This window comes from Mya arenaria, chromosome 16, assembly GCF_026914265.1.
Source record: "Mya arenaria isolate MELC-2E11 chromosome 16, ASM2691426v1".
NCBI classification, from domain to species: domain Eukaryota; kingdom Metazoa; phylum Mollusca; class Bivalvia; order Myida; family Myidae; genus Mya; species Mya arenaria.
The window spans coordinates 18,356,828-18,376,095 of NC_069137.1; the positions used below are offsets into that span (position 1 = coordinate 18,356,828).

Sequence of the window (19,268 nt, forward strand, 5' to 3'; positions counted from 1 at the left end):
GGTCATTTTAATGACCTACACAACGAAAGCTTCATCCATTATCGTCTGCAGAATGTACTTACGGTTCAATTCAAAATGGCGGCTTATTGTTGTCATTCAGCTGTGTTTGCATTTTTTTTCAGTGTTAAAGACAACTAATGGATTTTGAATTACTCTGGAGGAAAGAAATCATAGCTATTAATTATCTTTCCATCTATCAGCCAATGTGTAAATACATTTTCACGCTGTCTAATAGTGGAGAAAAACTACTGTTTGGAACATTGCCGTCACCAAGACTCAAGACATTTGTTTAAACAAAACGTAAGTCAATTTTGAAGTTTAAAAATCATATAAACGACTATGAATGCCTTTCAATTATATATGTACAGCATGGTCACTAAGACAAAAGTTGTATGAGAAAACTATTTCTTAAGAATCTTAACCAATAAATATTTCAGAACCAGTTGTTTCGGTTTATGAGAAAATCTTCTTTTGTTTTTCAACACATTGTTAAGAATATTCCTTCAGCCACAAATCTCAGATCATCTGTATACGAAATTGATGAACAAGAAAGGTAAAAACATTTCACGTTCCTCTCTCAATCCCTGATGTACACCTGCCCTGGGGGGCGTTGTTACAATTGTCTGACTGATACATTAACAACTAGAAAATATATTTTTAAATGCAAACTTGAATCTTACGTTGCAGTTCTGCTAAACTTTAATAAAATGTTCAGGAACTTGACAAACAAACTTTCAAAGTTCATGAACTTATTCAAAAGTTCATCAACTTCAAATGTGGTTCATGAACTTTCAGTTAACTGGTCAAAAGTTCATGAACTAATAAATTATCACAATAATAGTTCATGAACTTCAATACTTTGTTCATGAACTTCACAAAAATTCTTTCAAAGTGCATGAATTTATTTTGAAGTTCATGAACTTATTTGGAAGTTCATGTACTTTTGGAATAGTTCATGAATTTTTGGAAAAGTTCATGAACTTCATGAACCTTTTTCGCAGGGGTTCTTAGAATAAAGGAACGGAAATCCTGAACAGAAGTCTCTGACTGTTGAAAAAACTTCATCAGCCAACCTCAAATACTCTAAGGCTGACCAACAGTAATCTTTTAGTAGGGACTGAAAACAAGGAGGCACACTAGGGGCACTACTGTGCTATTCCCCAGTCATTCAAAGTAACCCCTGCGAACGCGTTAGCGGACTTGCGCCCAATTGTTAGCAAAATATTGTGCATGAGTGTAGACATTATATATATATATATATATATATATATAATCCATAAATAATCCAAATGTGAACTTATTTGACAGCTTCAAGGAACAGAGAGAACTCAGCGGATTATTTTGTTTCGAAAAGGCATGTAGGAAAATGAAACCCATTTCATCATAAATTCTGTTTATTCCACACTTTAACAACAGTAAAATCTTCCAACTAAAAAAAATGATATCAGTGTCTGCAAGAGAGTACAATCCACTCATGATATATTATCATTTATCATGGTGTATTTAATTAATTAAGTCATTTTGACATCCTACTGTTAGTTTTATAATAATATACTAAAGTAATAATTATGGGTTCATGTACATTACCATGACAGTCACGCCAATGGGAATACTTATTTAGGGACTGATATTATAATTCACCAGTCAATTTTAACCACAGCCCCCCTCCCCAGGTCCGGGGAATAGCCAGGACTTTGACATTCGGTCCAGCCGACTCCGGGTAAAATCCCCGCCCTACGGGGACGAACTGATGGTTAAACCCCGGCCAAATGCTCCCGCACCCCAGAGACTCTAAATAAGGCCCAATCTTGGCTTAATTTGGCCCTATGTCAAAACCACCGCAGTCACCCGGCCCTGCGGGACCACTTGGTAAAAACACGGCCCTTTTCCCCGGTATACCCCCGGACCTGGGTGGGGTGGGCCGGGGCCGTGGTTACAATTGACTGGTGCATAACATTGACAATACAGAAATTTAGTTACCCTGACATGTACTGACATTGAATCACTACATTGGGACATTTATTCAGGGTGATGGACATAACATTGACATACACTATTGTAATATAATTTCTGACATTAACTTTAAAAAGACACACACCATGAGGACAGTTCAATACAGGGACAATCATAATGTTCATTGACATACACTAAAGTAATGGTTATTCTGACATGAACATTGCAGAGACAGCCATGGGGAGACTTATTTAGGAAAATAACATTGGCATAAAAATATAAAGGATTAGTGATCCTGACATGTACTTTACACAGAATCGCTACATGGTGACAGTTACTCTGGGACGGACATTACATTTACATACACTATAATAATAATAGTATTTCTGACATGAGCATTGTAAAGACACACACCAGACACCCTTAGGGTGACTTCATTAGGGACAGACATAACACTGATATACAATACAGTAATTAATTATCCTGATGTGTACTTTACATAGAATCCCTACATGGGGACAGTTAATCAGGGGCGGACATTACATTTACACCACTATAGAAATAGTAATTCTGAAATGAACATTGCAAAGACACACACTATGGGGAAAGTTTAGCAGGGCCTGTCACACTAATTTGACATACACTATATAGAAATAGTTATTCTGAAATTTATGAACATTGCAAAGACATACCCCATGGGGACAGTTAATAAGGGACGGACATTACATTGACATACACTATAAAAATAGTTATTCTGATATGAAAATTGTAAAAACACACACCATGGGGACATTTCAGGGATAGACATTTCATTGACATATACATAATAGAAATAGTTATTCTGCCATTATCATTGTAACAACAAATGCCATAGGGACAGTTATTCAGGGACGGACATTACATTGATGTATACACTTTTATAAGTACTAGTTATTTTGACATATTAACATTTTAAGACAAGCGCCATGAGGACAGTTATTCAGGGACGGATGTTACATTGACTAGACTTAATTAACACACACTATAGTAATAGTTAGTAATAGTTATTCTTACATGAACATTGCAAAGACACACACCATGAGGAGACTTATTTATGGACAGACATCACACTTGACAATAACCATATACTAATATTTATCCTGACATTTACTTTACATAGAATTGAACCATTGGGACAGTTATTCAGGGACAAACATACATTGACTAAATGACATTATACTAAATAGTAATAGTAATTCTGACATGTACATTGTAATGACACACCCATTACAGTGGTGACAGTTATTCAGGGACGGACATAACATTGACACACACTCCAGAAATTGGTATTCTTAAATCTACCTACAAAGAATCTCACCATGGGGACAGTTATTCAGGGACAAGCATTACAATTACATACAATATAGTATAAATAGTTATTCTAAAATGTACTTTATAACAAAAAATGACACTATAGTGACATTTATTCAGGGACGGACATAACATTTGACTTTCAATATATAGTAATAATCATAATAGTCATTCTAAAATGTATGGTACATTACAAAGACACGTGCCATGGGGTCAGTTATTCAAGGACGAACATTACACTGACATATACTATAGTAAGAGTTATAAGGACATTTAGTACAACAAGAGATACACCCCATGGGAACAGTTATTCACGAACAGACATTACATTCATGTATACAACTTACAAATTAATAATTCTGAGGACAGGTACATTGAAAGTAATCACATCTTTGAAACAGTTGTTTAGACCAACATAACAGTGACATATATACTATAGTTTTAGTTATAAGGACATTTACATGGAAAAACACACACCATGGATACAATTTTTCTGATCGAAGAATTTTACATCTAACAAGCACAACTATTTTACAAGAAAGTCCAAACAGTAACAAAAATATGTCAAAACATACTGAGTCACAGTCATCCAATTAAACTTTTGGAGGTACAAGCCCGAATTCTAACACTAATGCTTGGCAAGCCCTGCTACAAAACATTTGGGCTGGTGTCAATTTTGACCACTGCAGTCAGCTAAATATGCCATTAATATATAATAATCATGCGCAAACCTGCAGATCATATACAGTATAGGCAAAACTGTTGTCTGTGTCATAAGAAGCTTACTAAATCTGAAATCTGGGGGCAGATCATGACAGTTTATATTGCATTAGGATGTTGAATGCGCAATTACAGGCAAAATACTTTCATGAAAAGAATAAATACTTTTAATAATAATGTTGTTTTTTTCTGGACGTTTTTTTAGGAGATTGGGGAGGCCGTGAATACCGGAGGCCTTACCTAGGGTCCTTGGGGTACTAGTCTAAAATAATAGACGTGTTATACAGGTTTCTTCCAATCCCTTATGTCTAAACGGGTTTGGGCAAAAACCGGAGGTGTTTGAAAAATATTGAAATTGTATTAAGTGAAGTATTTTATGGTTGAAATTGATCATAAAGGTTTATATTCATAATTTACCATGTAAAAGAAAAGTTATTTTGCACAAAGCAAGCAATTAATGCATTAAAACACATTATTTACCTTTCCAATACAACGAAAGTTGACTGACACAGACAACAATTATGCCAAACGGAACAACTCGACCCAATAGTAATAAGTCGGCCACCTCCGACAAGCTTCGAGATAGACCGTCAAACTCATAATTATTCGCTGGATACTTATTTTTTGTGTACGGAACTAATATAAAATAACATAATCTGGTTATATTACTTGTTTTTATGATATTTAATGGACGCAATATGATTTAACCCGCAACAACTACCCACTTTTGGTACAAAACAATTTGTACATTAAGGATTTGCCATATCAAAAATCTGTCAACGTACAATTATTTGGACTACTTGGGGTACGGGATCATTTGGCAGGGATTTTACCCGCAGTTTGTCCCCGCAGGACAAGGATTTTACCTGGGCTTGGCTGGACAGAAAGCCAAAGTCCCCGCTTTTCTCCGGACCTGGGAAGGCTGTGATTACCGGAGGCCTTACCTAGGGTCCTTGGGGTACGGGATCATTTGGCAGGGATTTTACCGGCAGTTCATCCCTGCAGGACAAGGATTTTACCCGGGCTTGGCTGGACAGAAAGTCCCCGCTATTCTCCGGAACTGGGGTGGCCGTGATTACCGGAGAGTGGGTGTATACCGGGGATAGCTGGGGAAAATGGGCCTTTGCCCGGGCTTAGCTGGACCGAAAGTCAAAGTCCCTGCCATTCCCCGGACCGGGGGGGGGGGGTTACAACTGACTGGTGCATAACCAAGAGTTGTCCAACTTCTTAGCCACAGGTGCAAGTCACATAATCAATAATCGCCTTATATATGGGATATGTGTATTAAGATATTCATATTAAAATTGTTTGTGTCAAGTAGATCTACCTGATACATATTCAACAAGCCACACAAAAATGCAATAAAATAAAATATATGACTTACCATTGAAGTTTGGGATATATCCATTTTGCAATACTTAGTGTCATTCAGTCATTCTGATTCATCGTTCTGCAAAGCTCGATGATTTTGTTTATCTTCTATGAAAGACAAAATAATTCGTCTGACACATTCGTAATTTTCCAGCATGATACATGTACCCTGGTATTGATTATTGTAATTGTATGTTTGTGTTAAACCGGTTTAAAGTCAGATTCAAGAAACAATAATTAAACAATTTTAAGCGATATTATCTTTTTAACGTTACAACTCTTTAACGTCACGTATAATTTTCATTCCTGCAGTATTTTTAAAGACGGTTAAAAAGGGAAGATTATTTTTTTTAAAAAGGTTACATTACACTATTTCATAAGTTTCGAAATTAGTTAAATTACCTTTAATAATATCATTTACATAACTAAGATGGTTGTTATATTAAACATATAAGATACATATGTAGTAACATTTGTTTTTGCTTTAAATGAAGTGCAATAATCGCGTTTTAAATCATAAATAGTCAAAACAGGTTTTGCTGGGTTTTTCTCCCGTAAAAAACACACATAAAATTTGTGTTGTTCTTTATATAAAAAGCAAGTATTTCAAAATCCTTAAACAAGTGATAATTAACATCATAACAATAATATAATAGCTTAGATGTGGGGGTTTTACGGATTTTGCATTATCGGTAAAATCTTGGAGTTTTATCCCGCAGGAGAAAAACCCCGTACTGAAAAGCGGTTTTTTTTTTGTTTCGCGTTATTTCACTTCCGGTGTCGAAGCATAATGCTCCTTTTGATATAAGATGTTGTTTTGAGCTAAAATAACTTGAATCTTGTATTTTTGAAACCCCGCGGGATTTTTCCCCAGCTTTTGAAAAACGGGAGAAAAATCCCACAGGATAGTGAAACAACCCGTGTTTTTCTGCGAAAACCCCGCTGGGGCCCGAAGTTGGCGGGTCAATTAGACAAACTTCCAAAAACATTTCGCAAACAAAAACAACAAAATCATACCTAAATGAAGCCTTCTAACTAAAGTATAGGCCAGTATTCGATTACACCTTATTTAAAGGGTACTTGAGTTTGCGAAATCTAGGATTTGCATACACAAATTGGAGGTCGTTTAATTATAATGAAACTTGAAATTATGTATTATTGTATTTTAAAATTGATTATGAAACTGACTATGTTATTCACTCGATACGCTTCAACGCAGTCAAGTGTGAGTCAATAATTCATTTGAAATATACAGTAGTCAAATATAAACCATTTCAGGAGGTACAGGGAAATTACCAAAACAGCATTGAACAATAAACACATATACTAAAAACATACAATCACCACATATATACCACACCCATCAATCAGCACCAATGCACACGAAAGTATATCCACCGTTGAACGGACAGTGAAACAGGACATCAGTCGAGTTCTAGATTACTTGGGGTTTAAACTAGGTAACATGCACACAAATTCACAATTTGGCAAACGGTTAACAATAGTTACAAATTATAAAATAATATTCATATTCACGTCCTTTCTGAAGATATCGTTGTATATCGGCAAATAGTTAAATAATTGGTGTTGATGTTGTGACATAAATAAAAAGAATGAACAGAAAAAAACCTGTTTCACCGCTGAATAATCAATATTGAAATGTTCGAAATTAAATGATTGTTTTAGTTGAAATAAAAATATATTCTGAATGTATGAATTAAGCTTCAAACGATTTTCTTTGCACACGTTCTTAACCAACATTAGCACCTTATATACATACATTTACAATTATGGAATCTGATTATTCGCCCCCAAAACCGGCGTCGACACCAATTGCACCAGCTTATTAAGAATTACTGTGTTGATTAACGCGGCATTACAATTTATGGCAATTGTTTTATATCAATCAAGCTGGTGAACAAGCACAGTAATAAGTTAGTTGTTATGTATTGTAGATATACGAGGATAAGACAAGTGTTGTGTCATAACGTTCTTAAATTGTCCGTAAACACGCCATAACGAATGGTGATTTTATTTTAATTAAACGAATGAACAAGCAATTTGTGCTTCGTGTCGAACCGATATAACTTCGTTCTATGTATTTAATGTATATATAATTCACACTTGTGTCAAAGGATTCATGTTGTGAAAATGTAGAACGTTTATATATAGGAAGAGAATAACATATTCATTATTAGTACAGCTTTAACAAGCAAAAAAAGCTTGCCGTTGATTTCATTTACCTCAAAACATGTCTTACAAATCAAATTTATGTAAGATTCCCGAATTGTATACAACGATAATGTATTCACTTTGGCACTCCAGTGCATGAAGACTTGTGATTATTTTATAAGGTTCATAACAGTATGTAGTAGTGTTTGTGATAGTAGTGTTTGTGATAGACGTAGTAGTAGTAGTAATAGTAGCAGTAGTAGCAGCAGTAGTAGTAGTAGTAGTAGTAGTAGTAGTAGTAGTAGCAGTAGTAGTAGTAGTAGTAGTAGTAGTAGTAGTAGTAGTAGTAGTAGTAGTAGTAGTAGTAGTAGTAGTAGTAGTAGTAGTAGTAGTAGTAGAAGTAGTTTTAGTAGTAGTAGTAGTAGTAGTAGTAGTAGTAGTAGTAGTAGTAGTAGTAGTAGTAGTAGTAGTAGTAGTAGTAGTAGTAGTAGTAGTAGTAGTAGTAGTAGTAGTAGTAGTAGTAATAGTAGTAGAAGTAGAAGTAGCAATAGTAGTAGTAGTAGTAGTAGTAGTAGTAGTAGTAGTAGAAGTAGTAGTAGTAGTAGTAGTAGTAGTAGTAGTAGTAGTAGTAGTAGTAGTAGTAGTAGTAGTAGTAGTAGTAGTAGAAGTAGTAGTAGTAGTAGTAGTAGCAGTAGCAGTAGCAGCAGTAGCAGTAGCAGTAGCAGTAGCAGTAGCAGTAGTAGTAGTAGTAATATTAGTAGTAGTAGTAGTAGTTGTATTAGTAGTAGTAGTAGTAGTAGTAGTAGTAGTAGTAGTAGTAGTAGTAGTAGTAGTAGTAGTAGTAGTAGTAGTAGTAGTAGTAGTAGTAGTAGTAGTAGTAGTAGTAGTAGTAGTAGTAGTAGAAGTATTATTCAAAAGCTCCATAAAATTCTGGATCATCCTTGTATACTTTAATACTTCTAGAAACATTTTGTTTAAATTAACATTTTGTTTTTGAATTAGTTGATATTTATGGTTTTCTCACGACGATTGTCAATATTGTATTTGTCCAATTAGCCTTAGGTTATGTTTTCGCATACATTTTCAAAATTCTTTCTTTCAAATCAACCCGTGTGAAATGGATTACCTATTGCATACAATATGTGTTACGATATATATGAGTTGGTCTCGATTATAAAATAAAGAACTGATCGTAAAAACATATTTGCTTGTTGCCAAAATCTAACATGTGTTATTTCCATTTTTGAATCATTCTTAAAGTTTCAATGGACCATTATCAAATTACTTCCAGTGGCATTTTTAAATGGCAACTAACAAAGTGATATTTGCACGAAAAACAATATTGACGACGAGTGTAGAAATGTTTTATATTGTGTTATGATTGTCAGAATATTAATGTTTTAGCATAACAATATAGACGACGAATATAGAAATGTTTTGAATTGTGTTATGATTTTCAGAATATTCATAATATAGCATAGATACTGAGAACAAAGCTCTAACAAATTTAACTTTCACTGATGTAATAGAAAGTAGATAACATTTCGGTTTTGGCAATGTTATTAAGTTAGAAATGTCTTCTTTTTGTGCATTGAAATAAGTTGGCATGCGTGTAACATCACGTGATGATTAAAGCTTTTATGACAGACGACGATCGAAGATGTATCACATATCTCATAATGAACAAAACATATATATTTAAAGCTGGACTTTTAAAATAAAGAAGCATATTCAAACACACTTTAAAGTGTACAATTAAAAATAAAGATACAAGAATTTTCAAAAGCATTTTGACCGACTGTTATTTTTGCCCATAATGACGCATACGTATTTCAAGAAAACAAACGAATATAACTAACGTTGCCCAACAATTATATAAAAACCAACACTAGATTGTAACATCGTTGTCCTCTCTTCTAAAATTGTTTATCATACATATAAAGGTAATTTAGCATGCGGAAAATACGGTGCGATGTTTTCAGATTTATATTTGAGGAAATGCTAACACTAGCTCTATGGTTAATAATTTGTGATGTGAGTTGAGTAGAATGATACTGATGACATGGATAGATGTGAGTTTTCCGACCGGAACATATATCTTTAATACATCAGTAAAACTAAAATAGAATTCAACATTGAAACATAATATTTTCAATCCATTTTCATAGCCATTCAGATGTAAAAAAATAAACTTGAAAGAGTTTATGATATATCTAACGTTATATTTCAAAAAACAAACATACATACCGTATTAGATCGTCGCTTTTCCTGAAAGTAGAAATACGTTCATTTATAGGTAAACAACTGGAGTGTATGTAATGTCTTGGTGATGTACACGAAAACAAAGGTGTTTTTTGCATACATGAAGATTTATGTGAACACCTGCATAACACATAGGATAGAAAGGATTGAGTATAGGCGCCAATCAGTTGTTCCTCTGATATCGGAGATAAAAAAAAATATTTTCAAGACTTTTTATTGCTTTCAGTTAAAAACATAAAGAAGACATATAACAGTACTAAAATATTTGATAAAAAATCATAAACTATAATCGGGACAGTAATATAAGTTGTAAACAAATCTTTAAAATGAACGGTTCGCAAAATACGATCATCAAGAGTCCATATATCCCATTAGCATGATATTATGTACGTCGGTAAAAATGGCAATTCTTTTAGGATCAATTGAATCAAATCAATCAGAATAACATATATGACCTAATGCAACGCCTTTTTGCTACATTTTGTATTTTTCGTTTAATTTTCACTATCTGCGATCTGATCTTTTGTCAGCGGTCATATATCACTGGTTATGATGTTTATCGCATTAATTGGCTCGTTCGAAGACAAAATATAATATAAGCTGTCAAAATGTTCAATCTGTAAGAGTGCAGCTTTATTGTTAAACTGTTATAGCACTGTTACGAACGGTTATCCGTTGCTGTTAAGATTAAGAGATTGTGAATATTCGGGATAGAATGCCCCAAAGCAAACCTCGAGTAATAATTTTCAAATGTACAAAACCTGTTGAAATATGTCCGGCATAAAATGCTACCCTTGATTGCTCTGTGTTGAGTTTATGAGACTAATAAATTGCGAACGTTTACTCTGTCGCAAAACAACAGCTAATCAATGCCTGGCCTTTAAGATGATACTTGATTGAAATTTGCAGATTTCGCGAGACTTACGATTATTTTACACGTTTTGAAACTCTGAAATGCGCATTTGTTATATATGAGTTAAACAATAGTTCGAACTTCATTTTTAACCGGGACCAAGAAAAGTAATATGTCGTTAACTTAGTTGTAAATTTGATTTCTAAAAGTAATTTCCTTAATTATTATTATTTCTGATCATTGTTTGATTCAAATTTGATTCCTGTTATTTAATTAAGTTAGTAATAACTTCCTTTTTGAGATTTATTTCATCGCATTGAAACTAATTACCTCGCGTATCCAATCACGCGATGATTTAAGCTTTAGTGAAAGACGGACACGTACCATAACACTCATATCAAAACATATGTACATACTGTAGGCACATACAATATCATACATTAAACTTGATGAACAAGTTATACAGAATATATCAAACACATTTTGAAGTGTACAACTCAAAAATATTATTTGATCGACCGATTTATTGTCTATATGGCACTTCTTTAGTTGTTAAGAGCTTATACGTAACATTTTTCCCATATATACTTAATTAGAGACAATTCTAGTAGAGCTATGTCCGAAAATTGTATTTTCATTGACTTGTAACGAGTACTTTAATAATGAAATCATGTATTCTGAAAATTTTAAATTGATTGTGAAAACAATGTTATTCACTCGATATGAATGATATGCTATATCGTTGTCAATGATGCGCCAATAATTCATTTGAAATATTCAGCAGTCAACTATCTGTATATAAACCATTTCAAGAGGCACAAGGAAATTACCAAAACAGCTTTTGAACGATGCTAAAAACATACAATCACCGCATATATACCACACGCATCAATATCCATATCAATGCACGACGGTATTTCAACTTTTGAACGGACGTGTGACAGAACTTAAATCGAGCTCTAGATTATTTTGGGATTAAACTAGCTAATATGCACACAACAATATACTTTGGCAATCGGTTAACAATAGTTGCCACTTGTATTATAGTCTTCGTATTCACTCCCTTATAAAATATATCATTTATTTCTTTTATGCATTTCGATGAAAAATGGAGTTTTAACAGTAAAATAACAACAGTGAAAATATCAATTTGATATTTTCACTGCAAAATAAGGAGTGCAAATATCAAAGTCCATTGTAGTTTCTTCCCTTTGATCAAAACAGAACACTTCACTTTGAACCAGAAAATATTTGCAAAGAAAATATTTAAAATTTAAAGAAATGTTAAATAAATTTAAAATATATATTTGGAAATTAGCAACATACAGTTGATTAGAAAAATGGTTATCCCGTTTTTCAAACGTTTACTTGATCTTTAAGCTGAATGTTCCAATATTTGCTTTTATATTAAACAAATAACAGACGAAAACAATTGTTTAGACATGAATAGAATGTCATATCATCGTTCAAATATGATTTGAACTGTTTGTCGTTGTAATACAAACATTCCGCAAAATTCACACAACAATTTACAGATTTACTGATATATTTTTACCCCATCCACGCCTCAAAATGTGTCAACAAACTAGCGTGGTCCTCATCATTATCTGGAAATCGACTTGTCTTCAAGCAAACGAGATTTCTCTCTGACCGTAAGATGACTGAATATCAATGTGTGATGAAACACACTCTCAAATTAAGAGAAATGTTTTATATTTAATGATTATCAGCAATTGTTTTGCTACGACATTTGACCTTTCAAATTTCCATTTAAGAAATGGTGTCGTAGTAATTTAGTTATTTATCTATGTCCCGCTTAAAATATAAGTGTTTTCGTTATTTTTTGCACTAATAAAAGTACATTGGTTAATGTTCATAAAGTCTTTGACCTAAAAAAACGAGCAAATAATTAACTATAAAAACGAATATCCATAGAACGTTTTCACAACAAACCGGAAAATTGACAGCTTCGTCATCTGCTATTATATATATATAATTTGCGTGAGGGGCGTCCCGCCGGTTACGGTGTAAAAAACACCCTTTTCAAAAAAGGGGTAATTAAGAAAATTGATTAATAATATTAAAACTCCGAAAATAAGCATAAAAGAAAAAAATGTTTTCTTTTCAGTGTAAGATCGTATCACGAGTGGCGAAATATGTTTTTCTACGACACTCGTGAAATAAAATTCGATCTTACACTGAAATAAACAAATATACTTTATATCGGCGAAAAGTTAAATATTTGGTGTTGATGTTGAGACATGAATTAACTGGAAAGAGTTTAAACAATAGTAAGTTATCAATCTGATGACATCAGTTTATGAACTTTACTTTGTACATGATAAGTAATCAGAAAGCAATTTAAATATTTTGATTAAAATGCCTGCGCATTCCCAATGACTGGGCTAAGGGGTCAATAGTATTAAAATTCATTTCATAACATTTCTTTTTGATAGTTACTTTGTAACAACGCCTTCTTTTTTGAACATTTGTATCAACCCATAATGACGAATTGTTGCAAAAATGCAGAATACTTTATTATTGTCGTCGATAGAAAAAGTTTATCTGGCAAGGCGGAAAAATAAATCGGGATATTTTAACGAGGACCTTTCAGAAGTAGAGACAAGTGCTTTTTTGCGCTATTGACATCGGCACAACACCATTATAGTACTTTAATTTGCATTATTTTCCTTGAAACTGTTCAAAACATTAACATTAAAATGTATTTAATACGTTTACCGTCAAGGTAAATATATTTCACAATTATTAAATCATGTAACATTTCCGGAAGTGACATAAAGATCACGAGTATGTAATTAATCGCCGAATTTTGAATGGATTTAATTTAGGACGATATAAGAGTAATTAAATGCTGGCTATACAGAACTGCACTGGCAATATGGGGTAAGTGTGATGTGTCACTGAAATTTAATAAGCTCTCGTTGAATGCTGCTTATGTTTCAGCATTTTGCAGAAGTATAAGTGTACTGAATTTATGGCCAGTGTCATTATCATGCACGGAGTTTTAACATTCTGGGCGAGTGATTGGCGAGGTTATTTGTTGGCGGACTTAAGTAAGATTCTGGAGCACTATTTGTGTTTCCCACTGTCATTTCAGAACAGAAAAGAAGTGCAGTCACATGACCAACTGAAACAGGTGGTCAACAAACCAAATAAAGCAAAATGTACACTGCACCTTATAATTGAATCGATTTGGCAACTTAGGAAACAATTTTTTCACTTTTAAAAGGTTATGGTTTAATTTCATCATAACAAAAATATACATTTTGTTTTAGAGTTAAACTATACAATACCATGCACATTTGGTTTTAATATTATTTCAAATACAACAAAAACCAGATTTTAAATGATTAGTTTATGAGGATTTTATTCTTTTAACTGGACCGGCTGGTATGGATATGTTGTTGTTCTTTTTTATCACAATTGATTTAAACATATTTTATTGAGCAAAATTTATCAACATTTCAATACACATACATATTCAAATTTCAGGATTGGAATGGTAGAAATGAACTAATAGAGTTCCTTTCCCTGTTATGATAAATAACAATTAGCATTTGAGGCGGCTACTAGTGATGGAGTTATAATCATATTAATATACAAGCTCATATTAAATAATGTTTAACATTTAGGCAACTGAATGATAGACGTTAAATGCTAAAACATTTATTGTAGAAAAAAACAACTTTATTCTAAATTAATCAACTGTATTGAGGTAGAAAAAAATATAGTATGAGAAAGAACGAAGAAGAAAAGAAGGAGATGCAAAGTAAAAGATGTGTGAGTGTTGGTGGTTTGAGTCGATCACTGGTTTTCAAATCTTTTTGACAAATAAATAAAACGATGAACTGCATCAAACAGAGTACTATTTTGCTCTTCAGTCAGTGTGTCATCACCATATAGTAAGCAACGGAGGGTAACCTCAGTTAGAGATTGAACAGTATTAAACATATTTTGCCTTTGTTCAGTAAAGAGAGGACAAATAAAGAGATAGTGGTATGTACTCTCCTGTCTTCCACACATGCAAAATGGTGAGGGAACAATATTTTTAACATAGAGATGGTGATTCAGGGAACTACAATTGTTGCGTAGGCGAGTGTGCAGGACATGAAGCTGGCGTTTCCCGTAATAAAATATTCTAAGTGTTTTGGGCTTATCAAAATAGATGAATGATTTAAAACCAACGATACTGTTTATAACCTTTGCGTCAACTGGAAGAGAATTCCATGCAGATATTGTAGAAGGAAGGAATGAATTCATATTAACAGATGTGCGGGCTCGGAAACTAGATATATTTGATGAATTTCTAAGTGTTCTTGATAAAGCTTGTCCTACTGTCTGGGGAACCAAAACCGAAAAGTAATCTGGCGTAAAACCATTTTTCATTTAAAGAAGAGAAGAAGTTTGTGTTTCTTGTGGCTAGTACTTAAAGTTTCCCAACCAGATTCAATTTGTAGTAAATGCAGAGTGGTAGTAGTAGCAGTAGCAATAGCAGTAGTAGTAGCAGTAGTAGTAGCAGTAGCAAAAGCAGTAGCTGTAGCAGTAGCAGTAGCAGTAAAATAGACAGAAGTAGCAGTAGCAGTAATAGTAGCGGTAGCAGAAGCAGAAGCAATGGTAAAAGCAGAAGCAGTAGCAGTAGCAGTAGCGGTAGCAGTAGCAGTACCAGTAGTAGTAGTAATAAAAGTAGTAGTAGTAGCAGTAGCAGTGGCAGTAGAAGTACTAAAAGTATGTTCATTAATAGTAGTGGTACTAATAGTAGTAGAAAAATTAATAGTTGTTTTATTATTGTTATTAGTTTTATACTTAACGGAATGTACTGCATCGTATATTTTATGTATTTGTCTGAACATTTCAGGAATTGTACCAGGTAGTAAGTGAAAATGTATATTATATGTGCAATTATATTTTAATTAGTGATTTTTGCACGAAAAAACAATATGAACGACGAATGTAGAAATGTCTTGAATTAACAAACCGCAAAATGAAAAGGGAAAACGCAACTTTCCCTTTTCAGCATGGTAACATTTGTATTCAACAGAAACCCTTTTTAATGTCCTCAAAGCATTTCTGTAGGATTAGAAATATCTTTGGGAATATTACCAAACACTTCATAGTATAGTATTGAAGAGTTATAGTGTGGTTTTCAACATTTCTGGTAATATTCCCAAAAGTATCCATAGTATGCCAGGTTTTCTGGGAATATTACCAATTTGATCTTGAAAATTTGGTAACGTTACCAAAACATTTTGAAAATATTTCCAAACACTTTGTAGTATAGCAATGAAAGTTGCGGTGGGGGTTTCAACATTTGTGGGAACATTCCCAAAATAATCGATACTATGCCGAGAGATTTTCTAAAATATTCTTCAACTATGAAAAGTCACAAATATTTGGTAATATTCTTAAAAAATGATGAACATTTTCTGCTAGGATTCTGAATTTAATGTCCAGGTTTTCTGGGAATATTACCATTTTGATCGTGATATTTGGTAACATTACCAAAATTATTTGAGAATATTACCAGATGAACTGAAACAAACAAATTCAACAAAAAGCCTTTGAAAACTCCACAAATAGTTTATGTAGGACCAAACAGTTCATAGTATAGTATTGAAAACTGGGGCTTTTCAACATTTTTGAGAACATTCCCAAAATAATCCATATTATGCCGAGAGATTTTCTATATCATTCTTAAACTAGAATTGTCACAAATATTTGGTAATATTCCCAAAATGAATTACGAACATTTTCCGTTATCGTTCTCAAATTCATCCTGAATACAATTATGTCATGATTGTCTAAATTTTCATTATTTAACAAAAATACTCAGAACAAAGCTCTAAAACATTCAACTTTCAGTGAAGTATTAAAAGTAGATAGCATATCGGTTTTGGCAATTTAATTGAGTTAGAAATATCCCATTTTTGTGCATTGTAACAAATTGTTATGCATGGAACATCACTTGATGTTTAACGCTTTTATGACAGACGACGATCGAAGATGAATCACATATATCAAAATAAGCACAATATATGTATTTAAAGCTGGACTTTGGAGATAGAGAAGCATATTCAAAACATAGAAGTGTAAAATTAAAAAGAAAACATTCAATATTTATCAAACATTTTGACCGACGGTTATTTTGCCAATATTGACGCATATTTCAAAAAAACAAACGAATATAACTAGCGTATACCAATTGCTATACAATTATATTAAAACCAACAGTAGATGGTAACATCGTTGCCCTTTTAAAATTGTTTCTCGTATATATAGTGTGTGTATACCACGTGATATATTGCGTCATATATGCTACGTCGGAAGGCAACATTTTGTCTAAAATAAAGACTTAAATCAAAAATAACATGTCTTCGTTTTACTACCGAAGTTTCGTAAGGTGCTTAGTTTTATCAAACACTTCGAAAAACCTGTTTCCAAAATACTGTTTTGGCAGTGCTCTGTCAGATGGCCGTATTGTAAAAAAGTTTTTCGAAGTGTTTTAAAAAACTAAACTCGCAATCAAACTCTGGAAAAAAAGGAAGGCGAGGCTACGTAAGCGGCATAGACGACTGCGCCATGTTTCATTTAAAGTGGTGAAAACATAGTGAAGTTTTCTTTGTTTAAAGTCTTTTTTCGAAGCAAAAATTGCCTTCCGATATAGCATTTATGACGCAATTTATCACGTGGTATAAACACACTGAAATACATAGGAAATTAAGCATGCACGAAATACGGTGCGAAGTTTTCATTGTTTATATTTGAGGAAATGCTTACACTAGCTCTATGAATAATAATGTATGTTGTTAGAAAAGTAGAATTGATACTGATGATCTAAATTGAATAGACTTGGATAGATGTGTGTTTTCCGACGTGAACATATTTGTTAAAAACATCAGTAAAACTAAAATAGAATCCAACATTGATACATAATATTTTCAATACATTATCATAGCCAGTCATATGTCAAAATGTATACTTGAAATGGTTTACGATCTAACGTTATAATTCAAGGAACCAACATACATACCGGTTTAGCGCTTCTGTACTCCTGGAAGTAGAAATACATTCAGTTATAGGTAAACAACTGGAGTGTGTGTGATGATTTTGTGATGTACATGTTAACGAAAAAAAAAGGTTTTTTGCATACATTTGTTAAATGTGAACACCTGAATAACAAATAGGATTGATTAAAGTCGAAAATCGGTTGTTTCTCTGATATCGGAGGGTGTAATCAAATATTTCTAATCGGTATCAGGTAAACACATAAAGAAGACATAATCACTAATATAGAAAGCATGAATTATAGTCGGGACAGTAAGATACATTGCATACAAGTCTTTAAAATGAACGGTTCGCAAAAGACGATTTTCAAGAGTCAATATATGTTCTATTAACCTAATATTTTGTATGTCGGTAAAATATGGCAATTCTTTTAGGAATAATTAAATCAAATCAATCAGAATAACAAATGTGACCTATTGCAAAGCCTTTTTGCTATATTGTGTTTTTTTTTTTTTTTAGTTTAATTCACTTTAAGCGATTGGATCTTTTGTCAGCAGTCTTATATCACTGGTTCCGATGTATATCGCATAAATTGGCTCGTTCCAAGACAAAATAGAAACAAAGCTGTCAAAATGTTCAATCTGTAAGAGTGTAGCTTTAACGTTAAACCGTAAAAGCATTGCTACGAACTTGATTTTCCTTTGCTGTTAACATTAAGGGATTGTGAAATTTTGGGATAGTATGCCTCAAAGCAAACCACGATTAGTAATTAATTTACTTGTGCAAAACTCGTTGAAATATGTCAGGCATACAATTCGACCCTTGATTGCTCTGTGTTGAGTTTGTTGGGCTTATAAATTGCGAACGTTTACTCTGTCACAAAACAACAACAAAGCAATGCATTTAAGATAGTATTTGTTTGAAATTGGCTTAGTTCGCGAGACTTATGATTGTGAGACATTTTACACATTTTGAAAAGGCTGAAATACGCATTTGTTATAAATGTGTTAAATTATAACCGGGACCAAGAAAAGTGTATTAGGTTCATTTTATTTCAGTAAACAATTATATTTTAATTATTTAAAGCTCCACAAAAGTCTGGTTCAATCCCTCTATAATTTAATACTTCTAGAAACATTCCGTGTTTTTTGTTTTGTTTTATTCATTCATTCAGTACCTATTTTTTTCAAATGTAGTCCATTATCACACTACTTACAGTGGCATTTTAGATGGCAACTAACGTAGTGATATTTGCACAAAAAAACAATATGAACGACGAATGTAGAAATGTCTTGAATTGTGTCATGATTGTCTGAATTTTCATCATTTAGCAAAAGTACTGAGAACAAAGCTCTAACAAATTCAACTTTCAGTGATGTAATTGAAGTAGTAGTGCAGTAGGCAAGAGGGGTCCCGTACCCCCGAAGAACACTTTTTTTGTTTTTGCATGAAGTAATGAAATGATGTCTGAAGTTTCATTTTTTCGATGTTCCCAGAATTTTTTTTTTTTCAAAGATGCTTAAAATTCAAGATGGCCGCCAAGATGGCACGTCTGGCGCTTGCG

General features: G+C 33.0%; 1 protein-coding gene across 18 annotated transcripts in view; it reads right to left on the reverse strand.

The window, feature by feature from the left end:
- LOC128221935 (trichohyalin-like) overlaps window positions 1-19,268 on the reverse strand; it is a 315,209-nt gene that overhangs the window by 148,109 nt on the left and 147,832 nt on the right. For all 18 annotated transcript variants that reach the window (XM_052930638.1, XM_052930640.1, XM_052930632.1 and 15 more), the window contains 2 exons: window positions 17,730-17,750; window positions 9,814-9,834 (listed from right to left, as the gene is read on the reverse strand). In XM_052930638.1, coding sequence (XP_052786598.1) covers window positions 9,814-9,834; window positions 17,730-17,750 — 42 coding nt within the window. The remainder of the gene's footprint in view (window positions 1-9,813; window positions 9,835-17,729; window positions 17,751-19,268) is intronic.